The sequence below is a fragment of the Hyperoodon ampullatus genome (assembly GCF_949752795.1).
Source record: "Hyperoodon ampullatus genome assembly, chromosome: 11".
Classification (NCBI taxonomy): domain Eukaryota; kingdom Metazoa; phylum Chordata; class Mammalia; order Artiodactyla; family Ziphiidae; genus Hyperoodon; species Hyperoodon ampullatus.
This window is the reverse complement of record NC_136924.1, coordinates 30,579,932-30,607,181: the sequence shown is the minus strand read 5'-3', so window position 1 is coordinate 30,607,181 and position 27,250 is coordinate 30,579,932. Positions and strand designations below refer to the sequence as shown.

The 27,250-nt window shown below is 40.8% G+C and overlaps 1 protein-coding gene across 2 annotated transcripts; it reads right to left on the bottom strand.

Moving 5' to 3' along the window:
- Nucleotides 1–5,485: 5,485 nt before the first annotated feature.
- FBXO7 (F-box protein 7) lies at nucleotides 5,486–25,502 on the bottom strand. Of its 2 annotated transcripts, none has more exons than XM_079714125.1 (9): nucleotides 24,823–25,502; nucleotides 21,001–21,299; nucleotides 15,800–16,023; nucleotides 14,097–14,238; nucleotides 11,813–11,896; nucleotides 9,533–9,628; nucleotides 7,554–7,730; nucleotides 7,187–7,224; nucleotides 5,486–6,180 (listed from the first exon to the last, which is right to left on the bottom strand). In XM_079714125.1, exons 1-9 carry the CDS (start codon nucleotides 24,942–24,944, stop codon nucleotides 5,791–5,793), a joined length of 1,572 nt encoding a protein of 523 aa, XP_079570251.1. In that variant the 5' UTR covers nucleotides 24,945–25,502; the 3' UTR covers nucleotides 5,486–5,790. The 2 variants fall into 2 exon arrangements, with proteins under 2 accessions (XP_079570251.1, XP_079570250.1); XM_079714124.1 differs by having other exon boundaries at nucleotides 15,800–16,027; nucleotides 21,005–21,299.
- Between the last annotated feature and the right edge of the window lie 1,748 nt (nucleotides 25,503–27,250).

Sequence of the window (27,250 nt, the reverse complement as noted above, 5' to 3'; positions counted from 1 at the left end):
AGAACCTGTATCTTCGTCAATCTCCCTAAGTATTTTGAATGCACACTGAAGTTAGACCAGCCCCCCTGCCCTGAGCTGTGTGGGAAAGCTGCTGTGTGAGAAACAGTACTGGTGTGGAAGCATCATAGCCAGGGCCCACTCCTTTGGTGAGCAAAACTAGTGGCTCCATAAACAATGATTACATGGCTTAAATTTTCCCACTTTCCCATATTCTGTCCCTTGTCCCTAAAAACATCCCAACATTCAAACCATATTTCCCAGATATTCCAGTAGAATATCAAACTCATTTCTAAGGCCAGGCATCCTTGTTTTTATAGCCATGCACAGAAGGTTCCATGACATGAGACAAGTTTATAAGCAACACATTGAAATAAAATTTCCCATCAGTCTGTGTATGAGTATAGAGACCAAGAATGGTCCTTTGGAGACCGTTGAGCCCCAAAATGGACTGTTTTCTCACCTAGGCTAGCACATGTTCCCTCCAAACATTTAACCTTTAATAATTGTGATATTTTTTAATGGGAAAGAACAAAATGAAAGAGGGAAGGGAGTCACTCTGTGGAGAGTCTGAAAGGTTGTGTTTGTTATTTTTTGCGTTGTTTCACAACCTTGGCCCAAAGAAAGACTAGCATTTTCCGTCCAAGCTGACTTGGTGAGGCTGAAACATGACAAAGATCCATTTGGTTTTTGCTGACATGTAGCACGATGAATAGAGAATTTCAAATGCAGCCTCAGTGGACACCTTCACCAGCCGGAGAAAATATCTTCTTCCAGATCTTCCTCCTAACGGCATGATAAAAGGGTACTGTCATCTAATTGTCAAATCAGCTTTCGAGGGATACTGGAATCTACGTATCCTTTCTCTTGCATTAATCCTCTGTGTCCTTTTCATCATTACCACACTGCCCCCACCCCGGTTCAGTCCCTGCTGATGGGGCAGTTAGTTCTACCATTCCAGAATTTCAGGGGTTATAGGCCTTCATCCCCATGGTAACAAATACAGCAGCAAATCCCATGAGCCTGAACTTCAACTACCTTCTGGAAGTTCTCATCTGAATTTGCAGTGGAAGGAGCTCGAGGGGAAAGCAAGCCGGTGCCGGCATCTCGTGAACGAGCTATGTGGGCACAGCACAGCGCACGCCTTGTTCGGCACACAGTTGGTGTGCAGGATGTGTGTTAGGTTGGCCCTCCTAGAAAACTATGAAATTAACAAAATGTAAACAAAATGTTAAGAGAGAAGAAAAAGGCTGTTTTTCTAAGAGTATCAATGTGAGGAAATCACTTGCCCAGGAAGAGAATCAAACCAACAGAGATTGATAAGCTGAAGAGAATCTGTGGCAGTTTTTTTTTTTTTTTCCCGGTACACGGGCCTCTCACAGCTGTGGCCTCTCCCGTTGCGGAGCACAGGCTCCGGATGCGCAGGCTCAGCGGCCATGGCTCACGGGCCCAGCCACTTTGCGGCATGTGGGATCCTCCCGGACTGGGGCACGAACCCGTGTCCCCAGCATCGGCAGGCGGACTCTCAACCACTGCGCCACCAGGGAAGCCCTGTGGCCGTTTTTTAACCTACGGGAGCAAGCAGAGCAGAAGGCTGAGACCTCCCCCGTGGTGAGTGTGGCCCACACAGGTGAGTTGACTGCAGGGCCACTGAGGCTGGGAGCTGAAGGGGCCAGGTGCCATTGTCAGCATCAGTCAGGAGGTGCAGCGAGCAGACCAGGACAATACGAAGGCTTGTCCAGCAAAGGCCCAGGGGTCCCATGCAGACCACACAGCACACAGCAGACCACAGCAGAGCCCAGCTCGCGCCATCCTGCGGGCACACAGTGTTCTTGCAGAGCCCTGCCCCTCCCAGTGCCTCACTCAACTTCATAGAACAAGTTGGTGGCTCATTTGGTTTTGTGTGTTTAGAATCTGTGAAAGGATGCAAGTTAGAGTCCCAGTGTAAGCAAGTTAAGTCAGCCTCGCAGATACAAGCAGTAACTTAATTATGCTGGAGGAATAGCTCAGAGCCTAAGAGCACTTGCACATGTATCACATGGTTTTCTTTACCCAAGAGAACAAGCAGGCTGGTTGCTAACTATCCCCCCTAAGTGTCAAAAGCTGTCCTCGACTCCAGAGCAGTCATGGATTAAATTCCATTTCAGTCTAATATTTAGACTCTAATAGAAGGTGGCACTTTTGGTTTGGTTGGAGACAAATTGCAAGGTTGGGTGACAAGTCAAACCAGTCCATTAACCAAACACAATGTATAAAGGGCACAGAGGCTCCCTTGTGTTTCCACAGACAAAATATGCAGCCCCAAGAGATGAGACTTTTAGATTGTGTTCATAACCCTCGCAACTGGCAGGCCAAGAGGAAAAGATGAAAAATTTTTTGAAATTTGTGTATTATTTCTTTAAGGTAAAACCAATGTAAAACTAAACATTCTTCTTACAATTTGTGTGTGTGTGTGTGTGTGTGTGTGAATGAGAGAGAGAGAGAATTCTTTAAAATCCTACATACGTTTCATTATTTCTATTCTGCTTGGTCCTCCTGCTTTAATTCCAATTTCCAAACTCTCCACATTTTAAGTATCTGCTCTGTGGTCTTTTGTTGAGTTTAGAGCAGAAGCAAGTTAACATCTCCTTGCCTCTCAATTAACATTTTACCTGTTTTGCTATGGGATAGCAGAAACTTAAGTGCTATAACCTACTGGGGAATCCCAAGAGAGCCATTAAGTTAGTTAAGATGAAACTTTATGTCACATGACCTAACTAGTACTTCCCGTATATCTGATCTTCTCCACATCTTCTACAGTCAACTGGAGGCTATCCAAAGGAGTATTAACCACGCTCACAGCACAGTGGAGAACTGGGACCTGCCTGGCTCCTCCCTGAGGCTCTGTAATTTGGCAGCTACTGCCCAGGGTAGGAGAAAGACAAGCCTTGGCTCAGGGCCCCAAGTATAGGGAGCAGAGGGAGGGTGGAGGAATTACAGAGATATTAAGCTAAACAGTGATCTCAGGAATTGGAGAGAGGCAAGCAAGAGTGAGAGAGGACAGACTTCAACTGTTTGTACGTAGGGAATCACAAAATCCTACATTGTTAAGAGAGGATACCTCCCATGATTTGATTTCCAGCTATGCCAAACCAGAGCTCTCATTTATAAATGGCCGGGGTTGGGGGGTGGGGGCGGGGAGAAAGTCTACGAGCCAGTGATGTGGAGTGCATCTTACACAGCATTCTACACCAGCCGTCCCCACCCATTTTAGCGCCAGGGACCGGTTTCGTGGAAGACAATTTTTCCACGGACCAGGGGGGAGGGGGGATGGTTTCAGGATGATCCAAGCCGTTACATTTATTGTGCACTTTATTATTATTACATTGTAATGTATAGTGAAATAATTATCCAACCCACCATAATGCAGAATCAGTGGGAGCCCTGAGCTTGTTTTCACTTGCCACTCACTGATAGGGTTTTGATAGGAGCCTGCAAGCAATGGATTTATTACGGTCTCTGTGCAGTCCAACCTCTCTGCTAATGATAATCTGTATTTGCAGCCACTCCCCAGCGCTAGCATTTCCGCCTCAGCTCCACCTCAGGTCATCAGGCATTAGATTCTCATAAGGAGTGGGCAACCTAGGTCCCTCACATGCGCTGTTCACGGTAGGGTTCACACTCCTATGAGAATCGAGTGCTGCCGCTGGTCTGACAAGGTGGAGCTCAGGCGGTAATGCAAGCGACGGGGAGCGGCTGTAAATACAGATGAAGCTTCGCTCGCTCGCCTGCCGCTCACCTCCGGCTGTGCAGCCTGGTTCCTAACAGGCCACAGACTAGTACCGGTCCATGGCCCAGGGGTTGGGGACCCCTGCTCTACACTATCTTCTATCACAATACATCAAAGTGGTGTCAGAAAGTTACGCAGTGAACAGGCTATGACCAAACCATGACTTCATTCTCATCATACACCAGCAACACATAAAGCTCAACAGTCTCAGTCTAATGAAAAGAATGTAGATTTTACAAGCTTCTGACTATAAAGCTAGTCAAGAAGGAAAGCTTCGATGGTGGTTTAAAGAATTCAGAATAAACTATTGAGAGGACCACAAATTTAGGTGTGTGACACACCACTGGTATCCTAAACAGAGATTTGTCACGTAGGATGTAAGTCCGAGGTGAGGTCAGAAAGTAGTACCTCTGTCTGCAGGACACCAACACCATTCACAAACCTCTCAAGGACCACTTGAAAATGAATGCATTTTGAAAACTACTGTTTTATAGTATATGGTGCTTCTGGTCATCTCTATGTCCTTCCATCCCCACTACACACACACACCCCCCACATACAGTGCAACCTAACATTATAAGGCCACAGAAAGGTGTACTAGAGAACGAGGATGTTTTTATCCATCGAAGTTTCAGGGTGACTCTTTCAACCCAGACCCAATTAAAGCCATATGGCCTCTGGTGGATACTTTTTTAAAGGCTGTCCTATAGCTCAGATATTACAAAATACCATAGGAAAAAAGAATGTCAACAGCCCTAATCCTTTACCTATACATTACGCTACTAAAGGTGACATGGCCTCTGGAAAATCTTACTGACTGAATTTTCTTCACTGTGATGGAAAAAAAAGACAATACATATGCATAGCAAAGAAAAAAAATTCATGTGTACGAATTCATGTGTAGGACTCTAAACATTCTTGCAGCACTTAGCATTCCAAGCCATTTCCTTATATGCAAAACAGATTTTTTTAAAAAGCAGGAAGACATTGGCAATATTCCTATTTTCTGCAGATACTAACAGTGTTTTATTCCTGTGTTGTGATTCAGATTTTAATCTGTCACTATAGCATGTTTCCAGTAGTTGTTTATGTGCTAAGACATTTGTGTTTGGCCTTTTTCTTGTTGTAAGAAAAATAAAACTTGAATTCTGTGTATTTTAAGTCTTAAAAGCAAAATGTTCTTCAAATAATAAGAGGATTTCTTTGCAGAACAAGTACCTGAGCAGCACTCAAAGTAGTGTAACTTTGTTGTTAAAATATGTCATCTACTTAGATTACAAATTAGGCTCCAAGTACTCAAAATACAAGGAAAAAGAAACTATAACTCCACTCCAGAAGAAGCCAGAAACAGAGTCCCTAACAACCCAATGGTGGCCAAACAGTGCTGCTTCAGAGCCCAGATGTTTCAGCACAGAGCCTGAGGAACAACTGCAGAGAGAGGGAGGAGGTGGACTGAGCTAGGTGTCCAAAGCGCCCACTCCATGTCCAGTTCAACCAAACTAGCTCTGCTTGTATTCATTCCACAAATCAGGCTTCTGTGAACGATTTCAGGTGAAGAAAAGAGTGCCACTACAAAAAAAATAATAATAATCTCCTGCAACAATCTGATGACACTGAATAAGTTCTCTGATCATTTTGAAATGTCCAAGTAATGCTGTAAAGCTGTTCTGAATATTTATTACATATCTTTCGGTAATAAAAGTCAAGACTGCCGTGTAATTCACACTTATTTTTTTTTATTATTCTGGTGTAGAACATTATCAATGTCTAACCTTCATTCTAGAGGGTAATTCAGAGAGGGGATGTCAGGAACCAACTATTCCCAAGGCCAACCCTGTCATGCAGTAACCTTTGGGCTATACCACCCCTGGAGCTTTAAATATATCTACCAAAAGACTTCTGTGACTGCATTTCTCACCACCACAATCAGAAAACACTAGAGATAGCACCCCAACAAGATGACGTCTGTAGTTTAAAAAACAAAACAAAACCAAAACAAGCTCCAGCATGAGATTATAAATCAGTCACATGAATGGTAGCCGGCTGTCAGTTGGCCGACCCCTGCTAGGTCTTAAGGGAAATCTGTCATTGGGGCCACCTCGCCCTGGCAAGATGGGGTTAGGTCCTGGAAGGGGGCCGATTGGGTCAAAACGTGGTCTGAGTGGAGGGAACAGTCTGGGTGTCTCCCCAGGCCCAGGGATGAGTGAATTGATTGGATCCCCAACATAAGGAAGGGTTAGTCTTTCATCATATTCACCACCAATAATTCCTGGAGGAAGGAGAGAACTGGGAGGAAAAGGCCTGGGGTGCAAGGGGTTGGGATAGAATGGAATGGGGTGGGGTGATGATGGCAGGAACATCACATGCCGCCCTCTCTGAGCTTCTTTTCTTTGTTTGTGCCTCTTCTTGTACAGCTATAGAAAAACAAGGACAAGATATGGTAAGTGAGTTGGATGTTTTCCCAAAGTTCGTTTGCTTTCACTGTATAGATCTATATATACTTTTCTTTTCCCATACTATCAAGGCAGGCAAAAAAAAAAAAACAGTGCACAGAAGAGAACTTTTACCAGTTTCTATCTGCATGAATAAGGTAGTAGATATGAACACAATGCCAAATGAACTCTATTCTTTAACCACACTGCAACTGAGCAATTGTGCCAATCTGGAGTAACAATACATCCAAAGGAGGGATAACTGAGTGACATGTACTCTCAAGACTGCAATCTAGAGCTCTCAAGCTGGTATGCAATTTTAAGTCAGCCTTTTTTGAAAGTGGAAAATTTTAATATTTGTTGAAAATGTCATGCCACACAATATAAAAAGTTAAGGTACTGGCAGGGAAGGGGGTGGGGGGCCAGCACTTATGTTCGATTTTTCACCTAACTTATGTCCCTAATGGACCTCAATTTAAATAACAAAAAAGATGCTATTTTAGAGGATGGAACATATTCCTAAAGAACAGTACTATGTATTTTGTACATATTTGAGGACTTTCATTGAATTTTATTCTCTAGTCCTTCATCCCAAGTTTCTGAGTCCTATCAATGTCTTTTTACAGTGGTATCAGCAAATAAAACAATATAACTTATTCTCTTCATAATTTACTATTCTAGCTAGCTGAACGGCTGAAGATTACTCCAGCACAAAAACAACTCAATTTTTTTAACAGAAGAAGGAAGAATATATTAAGTAAAGGTGAAAACAGTCATTGTGTTAAAGATTCTTTTTCCTGTGTAATTACAAGACACTAAGGACTGAGTCTAAGGTAGAAGTTGAAAACATTTTCATTTACTAAAAATTAGCAATAAATTTAATTAAAACATTGCATTATATCATAAAAAAGTGGAAAATATGCCTTTAATGTATTCACGAGTTATTTCTGTGCTATGAACATTAGCCTTGGTATTTAAAAATACCTACTTCTTTCCAATCTGTGTCTCGACCTCTGACAGTACCATCTACAAAGAAAAAACAAAAAACAAAGATTTAAAAACGTTTCATTCATCCAACATTAAACCTGTCTTACTTCAATTTTCTATCCTGAAATAGTCTACTTGATCTAATGGACTGTTTGTATTGCAGAGAACACAGAAATGAATGGGGAGAGTTTTCAGGACATAGGCAAAAGTATATGAAGCTTAAAATCTCTTTACAATAAGGCTATGTTATGATTATTTCTTACTCTTAAAAAAAGAAGCCCACAACTTAAAACTTCTGGCAAGCTGAGTAATTAAGACCTCAGTAACAAAGAACCCTTTTCTTGTTAACATGTTATCATGGAAATCACCTCGAAAATCCCGCAGATATAAACACCTCCACAGAAGTTGGTCATTCGAAGCAATATAGAGGTCACGACAAACTGCAGACAAAGACAGGACAGCACGAACATCCAAAAGTCGGAAGATCCGCAGTTTCAGCTCCAATGGGAGGACTACCAACCCAAATACATCTGGTAGGTTCAGTGCTAAAAGGAAAAAGAGAATAGGTATCACTGAGTAAAGAACATCCAGTTTCCCCATATATTCAACCAAAGTTGCCAACTTTCTAAAGAGATGATAAATTAGATGGTATCCTCAATTATCCAAGCATAAGTTATCTGTAACAAACTTTTGTCCCCAGGTTAACTCTATAACTACTACTAACTCCAAGCCTCTTATTCTCTTTATGTTTTAGTAGAGAAACAAATTACTTTTTAATACAGATCAAATAAATAACTATGACAATTTCTAAATACTAGCCAATGGCCTCCTTTGTTTCAAGAGATATTCAATACAACAAAAAATTCTCTATTCAACTATAGAAAATGGATAATTGGCTTGTGCAATTGGTTTCCAATGCTGCTACTTATTAGCTGTGTGCCTTTGGACAAGTTATTTAAACTCTAACTCAATTTTCTCATCTGTAAAATGGGTTAGTAATATTACCTACCTCACTGAGTTGAGAATTAAATGTGTAAATACATACAGAGTGCTCAGAACAATGTTTGGCACATAATTAGCACTCGAGTTTTAGATTACTATTATTTGATATCTAGCTGAAAAAGAAGGGAGGTAGACAAATTCAAAAGCAAAACCAAGAAAGGAAAAGAATAATATATTCCGAAGTCAAATGAAAATTATTTTTTGATTATTAGCTCCCTTGAATATATGGGACACCATTCTCCACTAGCAAAGATAATCAAAGTCCAGTAAGGGGTTTTAAAATTCACATTATTCTTTTCCCTCATCACCAGCCAAAGAAGAAAACTATGATTATAATAGCCTAGGCACCATGCAACTTGAGACCTAAAATATCATTTTTCTACATACAAATAGCAGACAAAAGCCACATATCTATCTGTATAAACCTGAAATTATTTACCAGCCAAAAGAATGTGGTAGGTTATGATTCTACCCTATCATTTTCTACCCTATAGGTATACTTCCCCGTCCCACAGTCACCAGGTTTGGCCATTTTTACCTGTTTTGTCCAGTGAAATGTGAGTGCAAGTGGCATATCATTTCTGAACAAAAGCTTTAAAAACCAACACATGGTTAGGCCACTGGTCCTCTCTTCCCTGTGCCACAAGAAGAGCAAGTCCTGGATGAGGACTACTCACTACTCCTCGGCTAAAGCTAAGCCCTACACAGCATGTATGCAAGTGAGACATAAATGTTCACTTAAGATTTTAAAATATTTTTTACTACAACACAAAGAGAAAGCTGATTAATACAAGGATTTTGAGTGAATTGTAAACCTCACTGAATTAGCTTCACCATCTACAAAATGAGAGTAAAATCTACTTCAAAGTTGTTAGCATTAAATAAGAATGCATGTGAAATATCCAAAGTACCTAGCACAGAGTCCCAATAAATAGTTTAAAAAAAAAAAAAAAGTAGACCAAATTTACAGGCTATACGTTATTCATGTATGTATTTACTGAACACTTATTATAGGCCTGACCGTGTGCTAGGCCATGAGAATACAGAAGTGAAAAAGACATATTCCCTGCTTTCAAGGTATTAATAACCTTAGGTGGAGAGAAATAATGTCAAAAATTATTATGATACACTGGATAAAGGGCTATAATAAAGATATGTATAAAATGCAGTGGAGATACAAAGAGGATGTGAAGAGCAATTAAGGAATTAACATTTAAGCTGAGTCTTAAAAGAGCAGAATTTCCACTAGGAGGAGAAAAGAGGGAAGGTTTATGTCACCCTTAAACATATGTGAACTTACTATTCTTTCCAGCCATTCAACCTGTGATGATTTACCATTTCTCACCTTGTCGGGTAAAAGCCAGAAGAGGATACACCAGCTGGTCCTTGAAGAGGCGAGAGAGCTTCTGAAGATCTTTGTATATCTTGGCTACATTTTCCCCTAGAATATTTTTTAAATGAAAAATCAAAACACACAATCAAGTGGAAAAACTTGAAATGGTGTTCTCTACTTCTGCCAAACCAAATCAAAGTGGTAAGTTAGTTTTCACAATTCCTACATAAACAGAAATGAACCAAAGTCTCTGGTCAAAGAGGAAGTAATACAATGTGTAACTCTGAGAGCTGAATCATCTTTAAACAAATTTTTCCTTACTATAAAAGTAATTAGGAACTTACAAATAAAAGGGTAAAATAACAGTACCTAGGTACTATACTATAAGCCACAGTAAAAATTGATTAAAATGACTTGTCAAATGAGCAGCATATTCCTACCCGACATAAAAATTGCATATTGAAAGTATTCAATTAATATAATCTGAAAACTTGTAATCTAACAGTATTAACTTTCTTCCTTTTTCATTTCCTTTTTCCTTATTTAATAGAAATGAGATCATCTGAGCTATATTCCTATAAAAATTGTTCTTAAAAAACAGGTCTCAGGAGTCACATCTATTCCAATCCTAAATTCTACCATTTATTAGCTCTGTGACCTTGAAGTAATTTAACCTCCTCTAGACCTGTTTCCTGATCTAGAAAATGGGCATAACAACCTCTACTGCTGTAGAATGTAGAGTATTTCTACTCCCCACAGCAAGGTCCTCCATAGTATAGAGATGAATATAAAGTGTTATAGCCAAGGAATTTCAAGTTTTTCTGGTCTTAATGGTAAGACCATCTTTACAGATTTAACAGTCTAGTTCATGCGTTCTCAACAGAAACAATATTGCCCCCAACCAGGCAAAAATCCCAGCTATTACATTGGTCTGTGACCCTCCAAAGGGCCACAGTATACGAATAAGTATACAGTATATCTATGAAATTAAAATTTCATGAGGGAGAATGATTTGGGGGGGAAAATGTGTACAAACGCTCCTTTGGGGATAATGAAAAGATGGTTGAGAAACACTGGCCTAGTATGACATTAAATGTTCAGAGACCATTATAAATACGTATTCTGATGTCTCCTTTTCTTATCAGCTTTAGTTTATATAAGTTAGTCTCTCAGGGCCTGATCTCCCCTGGGAACTAACAAGAATAAGTCTCAAGACCTTCAAAGCAAAGATCTAGATCTAGGTAGCTTCCCTTAAAAGACACTGCTGTAAGTTCCATCTCCCTGCTATACCACACCATTCCCCATGTGGATTTTGAAACCCGCCTAAATTTACTATGAGGATAAAATGAAAAATACATCTGTAAAAAGGCCCATGTCCAGCAAAAGACAAGTACTAAAAGATGTTAATTCCCCTTCCACCTCATCTCTTCTCCTTCAACTACTTACCTGCCTCTCACACTTTGGGTTTAACTGAAAGAAAAAAGAAAACTCGTCTTCTTTGCATCTATTAATTTTTATAGAACATAAGCAAAACCATGCCTAGAATGCAAACTTTTTGGTAAAGTTCCAATCTGTATCAAATAGCAACCAAATTTATATAAGTTTAAGCAAACATTTTGAGTGCAGTTTTTCCTTCGATAATCTTTGATAATGAAGTTGCATTGTATGGTTTCCACAAAACACAGATCCTCTCCATACTGGTTAAATACAATGCTAGAAAAATCCACAAAGAGTAATTTCGGAATTATGAAGCATCAGGACTTCCCTGGCACAATGGTTAAGAATCCGCCTGCCAATGCAGGGGACCTGGGTTCGAGCCCTGGTCTGGGAAGATCCCACGTCACAGAGCAACTAAGCCCATGCGCCACAACTACTGAGCCTGCGTGCCACAACTACTGAAGCCTGTGCACCTAGGCCTGTGCTCTGCAACAAGAGAAGCCACTGCAATGAGAAGCCTGTGCACCACAAAGAAGAGTAGCCCCCGCTCACCACAACTAGAGAAAGCCCCTGTGCAGCAACAAAGACCCAATGCAGCCAAAAATAAAATGAATAAATTTATTTTTTTAAAAAAGGAAAGAAATTATGAAGCATCAATGGTGTGTGATGTATAAATATAATTCAGTATCCAAGACCCTAAGAGAAACAGGAAAGAAACCAAAACTCTACAACATTGTCTTAAATTTGCTTTAATCTCATCCAGAAACTGTTAAGTCTTTTGAACATTACCTTTCTGTTTTTTTAAAGCAAACCTCTCAAAGCTTCATCCCAGAAGTTCAATCATGGTTATATTACCTGATTCCTCTTTGCAAATAAAAGATTCTGGCAGCAGCTGCAGTCTTTTCACACTTCTAATCTCATTGTTGATTTTTAGTGTAGCTGTAAATAAGCAAAAGAAAGATGATGAAAACGTTTTGCCATTTCATCAACTGCCTTCACTTTTTAGTATGGACTTGCATTCCCTTGCCCCCATATATAGGAAAAACACATTATACAAACAAACTGCCCTATGCTTATTTCCTTCCCTCACAGCAAAGTCCAAAGTGCAAACCTGCATCACGTTAAGTAAAATCACTCTAAAACACCACTTTTAAAAACTACGTAAGCACCTTTATATGAAACCCACTAAGTCTTCCCAACAGCAGCTTATTAATAATTGAAAGATATGCAACAAGGTTAATAGGAGACAGTTAAACACAATACAATCATTATTTCTAATGAGGTCACTAAAAACTCCATTTACTTTTTATTTAACCCTTGGCAGTGAGTCTTCTCTTATTTATTAAAAGAATCCTGCTAGTTTTCACAGTATCATCTCTCTCTAAACTCAGAGGATCAATATTCTTGACATCACCAGAGGGTTCATTTTTAAGCCTACATGCAAAGGTGCACTTCATCTCATTCCATGAAAGAGCCAGTGATGTGCTCGTGCACATGTGCACTGAGCAGGATGTCTCAGGTGAAACGAAGATTTAAGGACATACTGCTCCTTTTCAAAGAACCAGGCCTGGAATGGTTCTGGAATGGCTGTCTGCCACTTACATCCACAAGTAGATGATTTGCCAAGAATTATTAAAGGAACAAAGCATCAGAAACTAAGACATTTAGTAGCTATTCCCTATGTTAAGTATCTTAAGACTAGTAAATAAAGGTTAATGTACACGTGTCATTAAAGTGATTTATAAGAAATTGAGGCAAAAATTACAACCTCACATTTACTATTTGATAGCTGCAACCTTGCAAGTTATGATGTGATGTAGCAGTATGATTAGATACTGTTGGCCCTCTTTGTATAAGAATGCCCAGCCAAAAGTTATATTTGCTGACTGTGATGAACTGTTGAAGAGACACTGCTAGGTCCTAGTGCCATCAGTCACGTCCTACAAATGTGAAATACCACTAAAGCTGTTAAAGCTGAAAATTTGAGACTTTTAAATAACATTTCAAAGAATCTAGTGATTAAAAAGAAATAGAAAGAATTACATAAAGGGAACCTAAAACTATCTTTTATTTCAAAGATCACAGTGTAAGTCAGTGGCCTTCAAATAGATTTTAGCAGAAAAAGCTTTTCCCAACAAAATCTTACAAGGGACCTCACTAAATGAAACAGGCACACATGTTGCTGCTCAAGGTTCAAGTAGCGACAGTGGCTCTACCAAGCCACCTCCTTGCTCCCATCTCAGCAAAAACTAGCAGCTGCAGAACATATTGAGAACCACTGAGCTAAGACATATCAAGGCAACTGTCTCTGCTGTACAAAAGATGAGCTGTAATGAAAAATAAAAAATGCAGTCATTCCAATCTTATACCATACTCTCTTACTTAGCTAAAAGGGTAAACCTCAAAAATCAAACCAGAACAAAAACAAAAGAGTCTAGTCACTCAAATGTATCTCCAGGATGTGTGATTATGAGACTATTCCATAGACCCCTGGTAGCTGGTATAGATCTCTGGATGGCATCTGAGCTAAAATGAAATACAAAAATAGAATGTATTGCTATTCATTGAAATTTCTTAGTATGAAAGAGGAGAACTAGAAAAAGAAACTCTATTCAGAGTGACTTACTTGAGGGTGGGTAGTAGGGGGACAAAACACACACATACTGAGGCCTCAGAACCCCTGTGGGGTACTTCTGTGCATTCAGAGATGCCAAACTAGATAAAAAATGACCCCAGCTCAACCTCACCTTTCACCATCTCTCAGTTCAAGACCTTGGTTAGTAAAACAAAAATTAAAAAGCCATCCACAGGCATAAAGAAAACGTATTCTTTAAAGAGTTCATATGTAATAGACTCATTTTACTCCTAGTATCACAACTCCCCCTGGAGCAAAAAAATTACACAGTTAAGACAGCAAAAGAGTATAGCTGCCTCTAGAGTGAAGGCTGCTAGTATAAACATCAGCCCTGTATTCTATAACCTTTCAGACCCATGTTATCAGTGGGCTCGGGATTTAACAAAGTTGAGAAAGACTCCTAACTGCATCATGATAGCCCATCACTGAAGTGGCTATAAAATTTCTGGAGAGAAACATGTAAAGATTCACAAACTAACGAGCATGACTATGCCATCCAATTACCATTTATGACGATGAGGTTTCCCAAAGGCACACAGGTGAGAGCAGCAGAGCCACCCTCGCAGAGAGGATGCATGTACTGCAGCTTATACACGCCCCCCGACCTCCAGTTCTCCGGCATGGACACAGCTTTGGCTTCAGTCCCCTGGGGAGTGAAATGAAAGGGAAACAAATAATGAAGAACCGTATTACTCTCAAAAAGATTAAAAACCCAAGAGGCCCCTAACTTGTCTACAAATAAGCATTCCATACAGTCCCTTTAATAAAATTTATCAAATCATTAATATTTCTATTAATATTTAAAACTTGGATAGAAAAAAAGTTAAAATATATTATCTGCCATCAAAACTTTTGTTCAAATAGATAAAATAACATCAGAGATAGAGACTGATTTCTCACTTCAAAGTCTCACTTCTCTGCCTAGCAAAGCCGTATCATTATGCAAATCCCAGTTCAAATGCCACTTCCTTTGTGAAGCCTTTTTCAAAACAAATCCTTTTTGTCATTCCCACTCTCTCACCCTCTAACATTCTGTTCATATTTCTATTGTTACATACTTCTATTATGTTATTAATTGTATTATAATATGTTATAATTTCCTTTTTGTTTCTCTCCCCCACTTACAGACTCCTTGAGGATAAGGACTGTCCCAGTATCTTTATATTCTAATTCCTGGCATGACATGGTGCACGTGTTCAATGATCACTGAATTCGTCTATATACTTGTTACTCATAACATGGCCCCCAGACCAGCAGCATTGCTATCATGTAGTGTATGTTCACATAATATCTCAGGCTCCACCCTAGGTTTATTAAATCAGAATCTGCATTTAATAAGATCCCTAGGTATTCTTAAGCACATTAAAATTTGAAAAACTTCTAAATGTTCTCCTCTGTGAATCTCTGGCATCCTATATATGTATGCATTTCTCCTACAATTTAGCCAATACTGTATAACGGTCTGTATACTTGTCTCTCTCTCCTACTCTTGGACTGTAAGGAACCTGAAAGCAGAGACAAGGCACTGCACCTGACACTGGCAGACATTTATCAAATGGATAAGGAATGAATGAATGAAGGTAAGCAACTACAGCGTAAGAACAACATCCCTCTTCCCAACTGAATCTTACTAAGTCAGTGGCAATTCACAGAACCACTAACATTAAAAAATAACCTGGGGGGCTTCCCTGGTGGCGCAGTGGTTGAGAGTCTGCCTGCCGATGCAGGGGACACGGGTTCGTGCCCCGGTCTCGGAAGATCCCACATGCCTCGGAGCGGTTAGGCCCGTGAGCCATGGCAGCTGAGCCTGCGCGTCCGGAGCCTGTGCTCCGCGGCGGGAGAGGCCACAACAGCGAGAGGCCCACGTACCGCAAAAAAAAAAAAAAAAAAAAAAACCTGGTGAGCCATCTATCTAGTCATGCCCAATCCACACGCACTGACAACATTTTACCTACATACGATCACGTATAAACTTTTGGGTTTTTTTAAACCATAGTTGCCATCAATTCTATAATACTAACTAAAAGCTGACAAGGAAATAAAGGAGAAAAAAAGAAGGAAAAGAGGGAAGGGAACATTTACTGACTGCCTACTGTATGCTCATCGCTGTGTTCGACACTTCACATTAATACCCAAACCCATTTAATAAGGAAATCTAGAGCACCACCCCTTTTCTAATGGGAAACGTTTGCACTCTGTAGTCTTACCTGAGGTATGTAACCCGACTCCAACATGAGAAGATGTATGGATACTATCAGGGCATCACTGGGGTTAGAACAGTCAGCTGACTGATACAGGGTCTCTAATGAATGTGGCACTTGCCCTTCCACCGATTCACTGCAGAGCATTGGTTCTGAGGGAAAGAAACCTGTGCCCTCTTCCGCATCCACGACATCTGGAATTGACTCAGCTTCAAAACTGTGACTAGGCTCTGACTGAAAAGGATAACAAAAACAACGAATTCTTTAAATAGACTTTGATTTTTTCACAGTAAATTCTGTATTCAAAGTGAACTGAGATTAGCGCTCAGAGGTTCAGAAATGGTACACATTTTCAGCAAGCCCTCCTCAACAAATGAGCCTGCAATCTGCTCCTCCATCCTGAATTCCTTATCTCCATTAATTCTGGCTGATATGCCAAAAACCTGGAAATCATCCTAGACTTCCCCCTCGACCTTATTAAGCGCCACCCCCAATATGATTAGCTGTCAAAGGTCCACTGACTCCATCTCCTGAATATCTCCAAAATCTGCCCCTTCCTACTCCAGTGGTACTTCAGACTCATTTATCTCCTAAACTCCAGCAACTGCCTCCCTAAGTATACCTTCACTCCTCTTTCTTGTCTTCCAATACATTCCACCCACTGCTGCCAGAGGCTTTTGACAATTGAGAATCCAATTATGTCCCATGTCCCAGCTTAAACTTGCCAGTACTTCCCCTATGCAGACAGCAGCACTGCCCTAAATTGTGCCTTGGAATGTGACCCTAAGTGTTCTTAGGAAAAAAGAGGTCTACAATCAAATAAGTATGGAAATGCTACATGACATAGCCACCTAACCTCACCCTCCATATTCACAAAATACACTTTGGCATTATAAAGCTCTGAGAAGTCCAATAATAACAGAAAGTGTGCATAACATTTAACCAAGAAACACTATCCTCCTTCCTTAACACTCAGCATCCCCATAACACTTACTTATAATCTCACAAGTTTTCATAGAGGCCATGCTGAGAAATGCAGGCTTACAAAATAAAGTCCAAACTCCTAAACTCCTTAGCATTCAGGGCCCTTCATCACCTGATCCCTGACTCTGTATCAAGTTCACATTCCACAGTCCCTTCCTCCCCATTCTGGTATTCCCCACCTCTTCAGGTTATAGACTACCTCTCTGCCTTGCAAAGGCCTTGATTATTGCACTTTATCACACTGTATTGCAACTTTCTGATTACATGTCTATATCCTACCAAGACCACAAGCTTAGAAAGGAACAGACTACATGTCACCCATTTTTGTAACACCCGTACAGTACCTGGCACACAGTAGGTACACAGTAAATGCTTGTTGAACAAAAGCTGAAGGATAATATCTTACAATTCTTACAATTTCATGTTTTTGATTTCATTGTTTTCTAATTTACACCACACAAAAATTCTGTAAAATAGGTAAGACGGATGACGTCACCTTTTTATACGTAGTGTAATTTTGATTCAGATTAAATAACATAATCAAGGTTACCAGCTAATAAAAATTTGAAATAAACAAAGATCTCCAGACTCACAGTTCAGGGCTTTTAGACACAATACACTGCTTCAGTAAGACTGAGTTACCTATATTAATTTTGCTCAGAAAGACTATTTCCTAGGTATGTGCTCAACTCTTAATGCAAAGCACATGTTTCTTTTAAGTTCGTATTTCCATTAGGAAAGGAAATTAAAATTACATAATATGAGTGAAACGGTGGAAGAATGTAAGGGAACAAGAGGTGGTTTCTTTCAAAATCCCTGAGGACCTGAGCCCTGATGGCTTATGGAAAAGATCCAAATTCATTTGTTAAAACCTCGACGTTGATGACAATCCATATTACCTAAAAACGAGGCTCCATCATATTTTTGAGAAAGGAGAAACTACTTATTAAAACCACTTAACACCTAACTAAATTATGAATTACAGGCATACCTGGAGATATTGCAGGTTGGGTTCCAGACCACTGCAATAAAGTGAATATATCACAATAAAGCAGGTCACACAACTTTTTTGGTTTCCCAATGCATATAAAAGTTATGTTTACACTATACCGTAGTTATTAAGTATTCAATAGCATTATGTCTAAACAATGTACATACCTTAATTTAAAAATACTTTTTTCCTAAAAAATGCTAACCATTACGTGAGCCTTCAGTGAGTCGTAACCTTTTTGCAATAGTAACATCAAAGATCACTGATCACAGATCATAACAAATATAATAATAACAAAAAATTTTGAACTATTGTGAGAATTACCAAAATGTGACACAGAGACAGAAGTGAGCAAATGCTATTGGAAAAATGGCGCCAACAGACTTGCTCAACACCGGGTTGCCACAAACCTTCAGTTTGTAAAAAACACAGTATCTGCAAAGCACATTAAAACTGAGTGTGATAAAATGAGGTATGCCTGTATATATGCTCTTTGCTTCTTATACCTAACTTCTGGCCATTTACTACTTACTGACAGTCGTATGGGAGAGAATATATGTGGGAAAAATATTTTAAAAGGTTACCCTAGACTGATAATGACATGGGAGGAAGATATCAGAATCCCCTGGTGAGCTTATCAAACTCTACTCTCACTCCATGAGAACCACTGACGTTCTCTGAGCCATCCTGATATGATATAAGTACTTACCATACTCTTCATGCATGTGGAGATGAGAAAAAATGTTTAGCACCACCTCTCTAAACAGATCATTTGCCATATGTCATTCACAAGTGAGTGGAACAAGTATGGAACAAGACCCTAATATTAGGGTCTGATACTTTTTAGCTGATTGGTAAATTATAAAAATCATCTATGTCCCCACTAAGATTTTACAGTCACCCTATACAAGTCGTAGAATACAAAACAGCATGCTTTTAGAATTGAAATTACTAACATGAGGCAATACTAATGTCTCAAAATTTTCCAAAAGGAAACTAGTAAAGTAACCATCATATACACTATGAAAAGTAAAGGGAATGGATGCTTCTACCAGAATCTCTGAATGAGTCTATCAGCAAAAAAGATTCAGAAATGTAATTTAAATATCTGACTAAATATTCTTACTCATTCTCTAGATTACTTCTATGAGACAGAATCTCAGAGATACATAATAATTTCTGAAAAGAAAATTCATAAAAATACTTTGAGCTTTATAAAAGCTTTTTTAACTTACTTAATCTCTCTGGATACTATTACTAAACATCTAGACAGATGATTTTTATAATTTACCAATCAGCTAAAAAGTATTTTTTAATATCTGTCTATACTTGATGACATGATAGGCACAATGAATACTTATAAATATTTAAAGCCTGCAAAAAAAAAACTAAGTTGACATGATGAATGTACACACACAAAACAATTAACAAGATGGCATATGTACTGGTATTAAAATATTAAGTAATAAAGTGACCATTTGTGCCATACAAGAAATCAAAAGGCAGAATAATAAATAATGAGGTGTTTACAAGGCAATAAAGATGATCAATACAAAGGAACTGAAGAAAACTACTGGGCTGCCGTTGGCAGGGCCTTGGCAGGTGGGTAGAGATGCGGACAGGAGAGAGAGGACAGGGAGGGGGTTCCACCCCGGGCGAGCAGCAAGAACAGAGAGCGAAGCAGTTGCTAGGCCGTGTGTATGTGTGTGCGCACGCGCGCAGGTGTGCGCGTGCGCAGGTGCTGGCTGCGAGAGGGACAATGAGGAGGAGGAGGAGGAGTCCAGTCTGACTGCAGATGGCAGTTTAGAGGAGGGAGGAACAGAAACTAGCCCCCAAAGGTTGTGGGGCAACTGCTCAGAAAGCCTTAAAAACTAGGTACAGGAGGACAGACAACATTTTCCTCGTCTGCGACATTAGAGGGTTGAACTAGAGATATTTGGACTTTTTTCAGTTCAAAAATTATGAGCCCATGTGTACCTATGACATAGAGTTACCTAAGAGCAGGGGAACAACATAATCAAAAATGTGCAGGAAGGGGCTTCCCTGGTGGCGCAGTGGTTAAGAAACCTCCTGCCAATGCAGGGGACATGCGTTCGAGCCCTGGTCCGGGAAGATCCCACATGCCACGGAGCAACTAAGCCCGTGCGCCGCAACTACTGAGCCTGCACTCTAGAGCCTGTGAGCCACAACTACTGAAGCCCACGCACCTAGAGCCCGTGCTCCGCAACAAGAGAAGCCACCGCAATGAGAAGCACGTGCACCGCAACGAAGAGTAGCCCCCGCTCGCGACAACTAGAGAAAGCCCGCATGCTGCAACGGAGACCCAATGCAGCCAAAAATAAATAAATAAAATAAATTTATTTAAAAAAAAATAAACGTGCAAGAAGAAGATGAACCCAGAAAGCAGACTGAACAGCACACGCTGGAAGCCTGGAATGGACAGGAAAAACAGGCAGGGCTTGTTAAGGGGCTGGATATAAGGAGTCAAAAATCATTCCACAGTTTTAAGCTCAGGTAAACAGTACTGCCACTGACAGAGGAGGAGCTGGTTTGGGAAGAAAACATCAGTGCACATATTTTCAAATTTACATCAGCATCTAGAGTCTGAGGTGACAACTTTTTTAATTTTAAAAACTTAAAATACACACACACACAGGAATATTACTCAGCCATAAAAAAGAATTAAATTCTGCCATTTTGCAACAACATAGATGGACCTAGAAGGTAGGATGCTTAGTGAAATAAGTCAGAGAGAGAAACACAAATACTCTATGTTATCACTTATAGGTAGAATCTAAAAAATAAAACAAATGAATGCATACAACAAAACAGAAACAGACTCACAGATATAGGCAACAAACTAGTGGTTATCAGTGGGGAAGGGGCAAGATAGGGATATGGAATTAAGAGATACGAACTACTGTGTATAAAATAAATAAGCAACAAGGATATATTGTAGAGCACAGGGAAGTATAGCGATTATTTTGTAGTAACTTTAAATGGAGTACAATCTATTAAAAAATTGAATCACTATGTTGTACACCTGAAACTAATATAATATTGTAAACCAACTATACTTCAATAAAAATAAAGTAATTAAAATAAAAATAAATTTTCTATAAGATTATAATCTGCAGTCTACTGATGATAATTATCCTGACTGGTACAGAATTCAATTGAGCTATTCAGTATGATTTATCAACTACTCTATTTCTTGTCTTGATTTTAATACCCACCATACTTCCATCATTCCAGACATCAGATTGGGCTGCCTGTCCTTGGAATGAATCACGCAGTTGTTCATCCTGTATGCTGGACTGACTGGAGCTGGCGGCCAAAGAGGGTTGGTCATTATTCTGGAGTGAGGAATGCTCTGAATCTGTGGATGAAGGTAAGTTAGGTGCTGCAATGGCATCTTCAAGAATCAAACATATCAAGTCCCCAGAAACAATCCCATATGAAGCCAAGGTCTCTTCATCTCCAGTGAGGGCATCCTCGTTGTTCAATGTAATTGCAAACCGGGTATCCGAACTGCCAAGAAAGATGGATAAGGATAGTAAGAGCTACCTATTACCATTACCCACAATAATACATTTGAAACATATATAAGGTACATGGTATGACCCCAGCAGAACTAATGAAAACAAAACGAAGATAAGAGGAAAGCCAAAGCTTGGAAAAAGTATCAAAATTATTTATTCTTATCACCAAATGCTTAGGTTATAGATTCTAGCCTGGGGGATAGGATCAGTAATTCTCTATCATTAATCCATGTTTTCATCAATTCTAAGATACATACTTTTTTATACTTAGTCACCTTTGAAATAGGATGCTTCTTACAATCGATGACATATCACAGCTTAATGGACAGCATTTTTTCATTTAGTGTGACATAAGAATGTACATCTCAGGATTGACAGCAACTGAGATTCAATGAAATATAGCCTCTTTAAAATATAAATTATATTACATCATTCCTCTGCTGAGAATTCTCCAATGGCTTCTATTTGACCTTGGAATAGAATCCTTAACATGCCCTCCAAAGCCCAACATCTGACCCACTTCTCCTACCTCACCCATCCTCTTACTAGCTGTTCTCCATTCGACTCATTCCTAAAAACAGATCAACCTCACTGCAGCCTTTGGGCCTCTGCATCTGCTCTTCCAGTTCTTCAAATGACTTGAGTCTTTCTCATCATCCAGGTCTCAACCCAAATGTCACCTCTTCAGAGATGCCTTCCACCTGCCTCCATCACTCTATTTCATTCTTCTGTTTTATTTTTATTACAACATTGCTATTTGAAAATACCATATTTATTTGCTTATCCGCTCTCTTCCCCACCCCTATGACTAGGATTTAAGTTTCATGAGGTGGGTACCTTGTCTGTCTAGTTCAAAACTGTATCTCCAGCACTTGGCAAATAGAAGTATTTGTGGAATGGATGCAACCAATAAACATTAGATGGAGAGATCAAGATGAGGCTGAAATCAGGGCTAATTAACAATATCCTTCCAGGACAGTTAGCTTATGGTTCCAAAATACTAGACCTATGTCCTAAACAAATATTCATAATCACAAAAAAGTCAGATGAGTGCATGTAGATGACTGAGTATAAATTCATCCCTCCTACTGATAAGTTCAACCTTCTTACTGAGCACCAGTTATAATGTCTTTTATATGAAAGACAACACAAATCCAAAAACCCAGTGCTAAACAAGCTAAGAGCTCAAATTAGTCTGAAGCAAGGAACTCCCATCCTTTCAGCATCGCAGATTATCCGACCTTGAGAGAACAATCATTTCATTACATAGTGGTGAGGAATAATTAACAAAGCACTGCAGAACATTTTATAAGACATTTACACTCAGCAATGCTAACTTCATTAACTTTTTGAGAGGTTAGCAAAGGATGAAGTCCTTTGAAAATCATGTTCTGTTTATTTGTTCTTAAAATGCTACATTTTCAAAAGTGCTCCCCATAATTCATTTATGTTTTTTCTTGCACATATAAATACATTTTGTCTTACCAATTAAAGTGTCTTTGGTAGAGAAATTACTGAAGCTTTAAGAACTACTCCTGCTTATTAGAAAATAAGTAGCTATGCCTCTGTTTTCAAATGTGTTGATAAATGTTGAAAATCTGCCAACTACCCAGAAAAACAACATCCCATTTTTAGCAGAAAAAAAGAAAAACGCCTCAAATGAGTTATGTTTTTATGGATCATTTGTCACAGCACAAGGTTGTTTTTTTTAATGGTATCTAGCACAATGTTCGTTCAAATATCGATTTGTAAAAACGGTAAAGAATTGTCTGCTTAATAAAATGTCGGCCTCCCCTTTAGAAAAAGGGAAGAAGAGCTATTTCTAAAGTAATACATGGATTTCCAGGAGAGTCGTTATTGATCCTGTTTTCTGAAACTGTGAAAAAAATAATATTTTCATCAGGAAGTGCCACCCTAGAAACTCCAGGCCTTTGAGAATTATTTTATGACAATCCCAGATCCACTTGCTCAGCAAGGACACTTTAAAAGTAATAATATCATATGGACACATTTTTAAACTGCCCATTTATTATAAAATGAACATACTTTCAGAAGAATGAATTTACTTTCACAAGCTGAAGCTTAACATTCCTTCCAGTTAACCAGCCTCGACTGTAAAAACAAACCTGAAAGCGAAACTAACTTGGGCTCTTGGGTAAACAAAGCATCATACTGCGTTTCACATCCTTTCCAGAGTGTCCCACCTAATTAAAAAATAATAAAATATATATACATATATATGAAAATACTTTAAAAAGAGAAGTTAATTTTGACAATTTGTGGTGGGGTAATGATGCCAGCATACAAAACACTTAGGTTTTTTAACACCAAGAAAAAAACAACAGGCATATCAATTAATATATAATGCCTAAAAGGAGTTATGTCAGTACCTCGTTTTCTGTATTTATGTTTTTAATTTGGAGAAAAAAAGGCTTACTTTGAACGTATTATTGTCTTAGCCTGAAAAATGAAAGGGTGAGACGTTCATAATATGGCCTCATTTTACTGAATTCCCTAAAAATAAAATGTAAGTTTATAAAAGTCTTATGAAAGGAACCATTTAATTAACAGAAAGGTTTTCTTTTGAAGAATTCATCTAAAAAGCCCCAGAGAACATCTTTTTTATTTTTTCTCAGCACACTCAAATTCCAAATTTGGTAGCTCAGTATTTGAAGAGGACCACCCTTACGTTTGTCGCTCTACTCCCAGATTACTGTCCCCAGGATATCCTTCTGGAAACAAAGCAGCCTCATCTGCAGCCCCATAAATAACAGAATTTGATCCATTACTTGTCAATGTCACTGCCCCCAAACTGCAAGCTCTCCAGGGTCATCATAAGGCCAACGTTTTCCATAGTTTTTATCCAAAAAAAAAAAAAAAAAAAAAGCAACATCTTGCCCAGGAAAATATTATTATCTGAAACAGACCGACACACTGCACTTTGTAAAACTGCAGCTGGTAAGTCAAAGTGCCCACAGCGGCGCCTGGCACGTAAACACTTAACGGAGTCTTAAGGTGACTGAAGCCTGAAAGCAGCGGTACCAGGTTACAGGTGGCCTCGAATGGAGGGCAGGCTTCTAACTCCTTCTAGTACTTTCCAAACTTTTTCACTGAAATACTCCGACAGCTGGAGATGGTGAACTTAAACGCCTGAGAGCCTCGAAAGGTTTAACCCAAGCCAAACCCATAATTTCCAACCTTACATTTCAAAGGACGTGAGAATTTTGCATCCTAGCCTATCCCTAGGTTCGTTTACTGCAAACACGGAAGCGAAGGCTCACCCTGGAGGAGATCGGAGCCCCCGAGACGCCGGGCCATGACCTCTGGGAGCCGGGACCCCGCACACTGCAGCCCCAGCGCCCGCTCACCACCCGGCCTGCCCGTCAGAGTCCAAGACCGCGGGCCCCGCGACGCCCAGCTCGCCGCCCGGCCTCACGTGACAGCCCGGGGCGTGCCCGCGCCACCCGGCGCTCCTCCCCGACCCGCCGCGCGCGCCCCCGCCTCTCGCGTACCTGTACCCCCAGGTGGGCAGCAGGGCCTGCCTTAGGTGCGCGCGCAGCTGCCCCAGCGTCGGCTCCGCTTGGGGCATCTCCAGCGGCCCGGTCCGCTTCTGAAGCCGGACCCGCAGCTTCATGGCGGCCGCAGGAGGGCCCAGGGGCCGGGACCCCGAGGCGGCGACGGTGACGACGGCGCGGCCGGTCAGCTCCCGCCTCAATCGGCGGCGGCCCCGGAGCGGCGACTGCCGGAGCTATGGGGATGCTGAGGTGTAACGGCGTGAAGGCCCCGCCAGGCCGGTTTCTGGAACATGAGCGCCCCACCCCCTCTCTTGAGGGCGCCCCCTGGAGCCCACCCCGCGAGCAGGCTGCTGGTGGCCTGCGTGGAGCCTGGCCGCTTGGGAACTCGCGATCGATGACTCGACACACGACAGCGCCCCCTGGGAGCTCTAGGAGCACACTGCGCAGGCGCCCAGACTGCAGCAAGGCGCGGGTATCGGGACTCTTCTGCTTGTCGCTGTCATCTCTTTCCAGTTGTGCCTGGAGAACGTTAACGCTGAAAGGGATGCTACAGGCAAAACTACTCGCCACTCCGCAAGGCCCAGGTGTACCTGGTTCTTACCTCATTTCCTCCGTGGTGCCCGGCTCCAGCACCATACGCTCTGAGAAACCTTAGGCTGAGCCCAGGCTCTGGTAGTTTCTCCCGTTACAGCAAAATTAAAACAGCTTGTAGTCAGTGATCTGTGTCGAAGAGTATATTAGTAATCTGTCGCTGCATAACAATCACCCCAAAGCTTAACAGCTTAAGACAGCAAACATTGTCCCACAGATTCTACAGTGCAGAGTTTGGGCTTGGCTTGGCTGTTCGGTTCTGTCGTGGTCTCTCATGAGATTACAGTCAAGGTGTAGGTCAGGGCTGGAGTATCTCAATCCCATGACTGTTGGCGGAGGCCTCGGTTTTTCACTGCATGGACCTCCCCATCGGGCCACTTGGGTGTCCCAGTGACATCCTCATTTCCCGCAAAGCCGGTGATCCCAGAGAGACCAAGGCAGAAGCCACAATGTCTTTAATGATATCACCTCAGTAGTCACACACCATCACTTCACTCACATTCTATTGATCACAATCCAAGGCTTCAGTGTGGGAGAATCAACACAAAGGGCTGAGTACCAAGAGACAGGGATCATTGGGGGCCATCTGGGAGTCTGACTACCACAGAGGGCCTGGCAATAATGATGAGGATGATGACTTAGGTGAGGAAAAAGTATCATCAAGTTTCATCTTTGTATGATAACCATTTTCCAAATCATAAAAGAGTTGAATAAAGTTTCTCCCAATAGGTGGCAGTGCTTGTCCACATTGACCTTCATTCATTAAATAAGTATGTATTGATCACCTGCTTTGTGCCAGATATTGTCCTAGGTGCTGAGAAGACATGTGCCTACCCATGCAGAGCTTACAGGTAAGTGAATCACCTCTTGTGTTAGAGCATAAAAAGTATCTTGTTTATGATAAAGATGAGAACAGCCCTGGGGACTGGGGTACATAGAGAAGGGTTGCTGTGCCAGGAGGGTTCTTGAGTGGCAAAGCAATACGGAATTGAGGAAGGGTGACAGGACCAGGGTGGCTCAACATGGACAGAGTGGGTATATCCCAGATAAAGAAGAGCCTCGAGCTAAGCAAAGGATTTGGGACACATTCTAGAATGTATGGGAAGCCACTGAAGAGTTTTAAGCAGGGGAGGCTTTATCTATCAGGGTTCTTAGTTCTGAGCAATAGAGGCTGACTCTGACCAAGCAGAAAAAGAGCATATTAAAAGGATACTGGATAGCTTGGGGATTCTGGGGAAGCCTGGGGAAGTGACTCCAAGTTAAGCTTCCAGGAATGACGCTCAGAACCATGCTGAAGAACTGGCCTGATGAGGAAACTATCATGACTGGGATTACTGCTGCCGCCCTACCCCACCCTAGAGGAAGCTTCTGTCACAGCTGCCAGGAACCGCTGAGGAATGGCTGCCACCTTCAAATGCCACATGTTTTTACACCAACAAAATGCCAAGCTTCCAAAAGAGCCTGTTTCCTTACCTTGCACACTTCTAAATCAAAGGCTCATGGGCTGCATCTGATTGAGGGAAAAAACTGAGACCTGGCTGCAAAGGAGGCTGGAATTTTGGGTCTGAACCCTTTCCTTGAGGAAGTGAGACTTATAATAGTCAGATTTCCCCAAATGTAGGAAGGCTGTTCAAAAGATGATAGGAGGCCGTGAGTCTGACAGGTGTATACCACAAGGGGCATGGGTCAGATCTGAAGTGTGAATCTATCACTGGTAGAATATGGGAGATGTATTAGGTCAGGATTTCTCAACCTCAGCACTGTTGACGTTTGGGCCTCACAAGTCTTTGCTGTGGAGAACTGTTCTGTGCCTTGTAGGCTATTTAGCGCCATC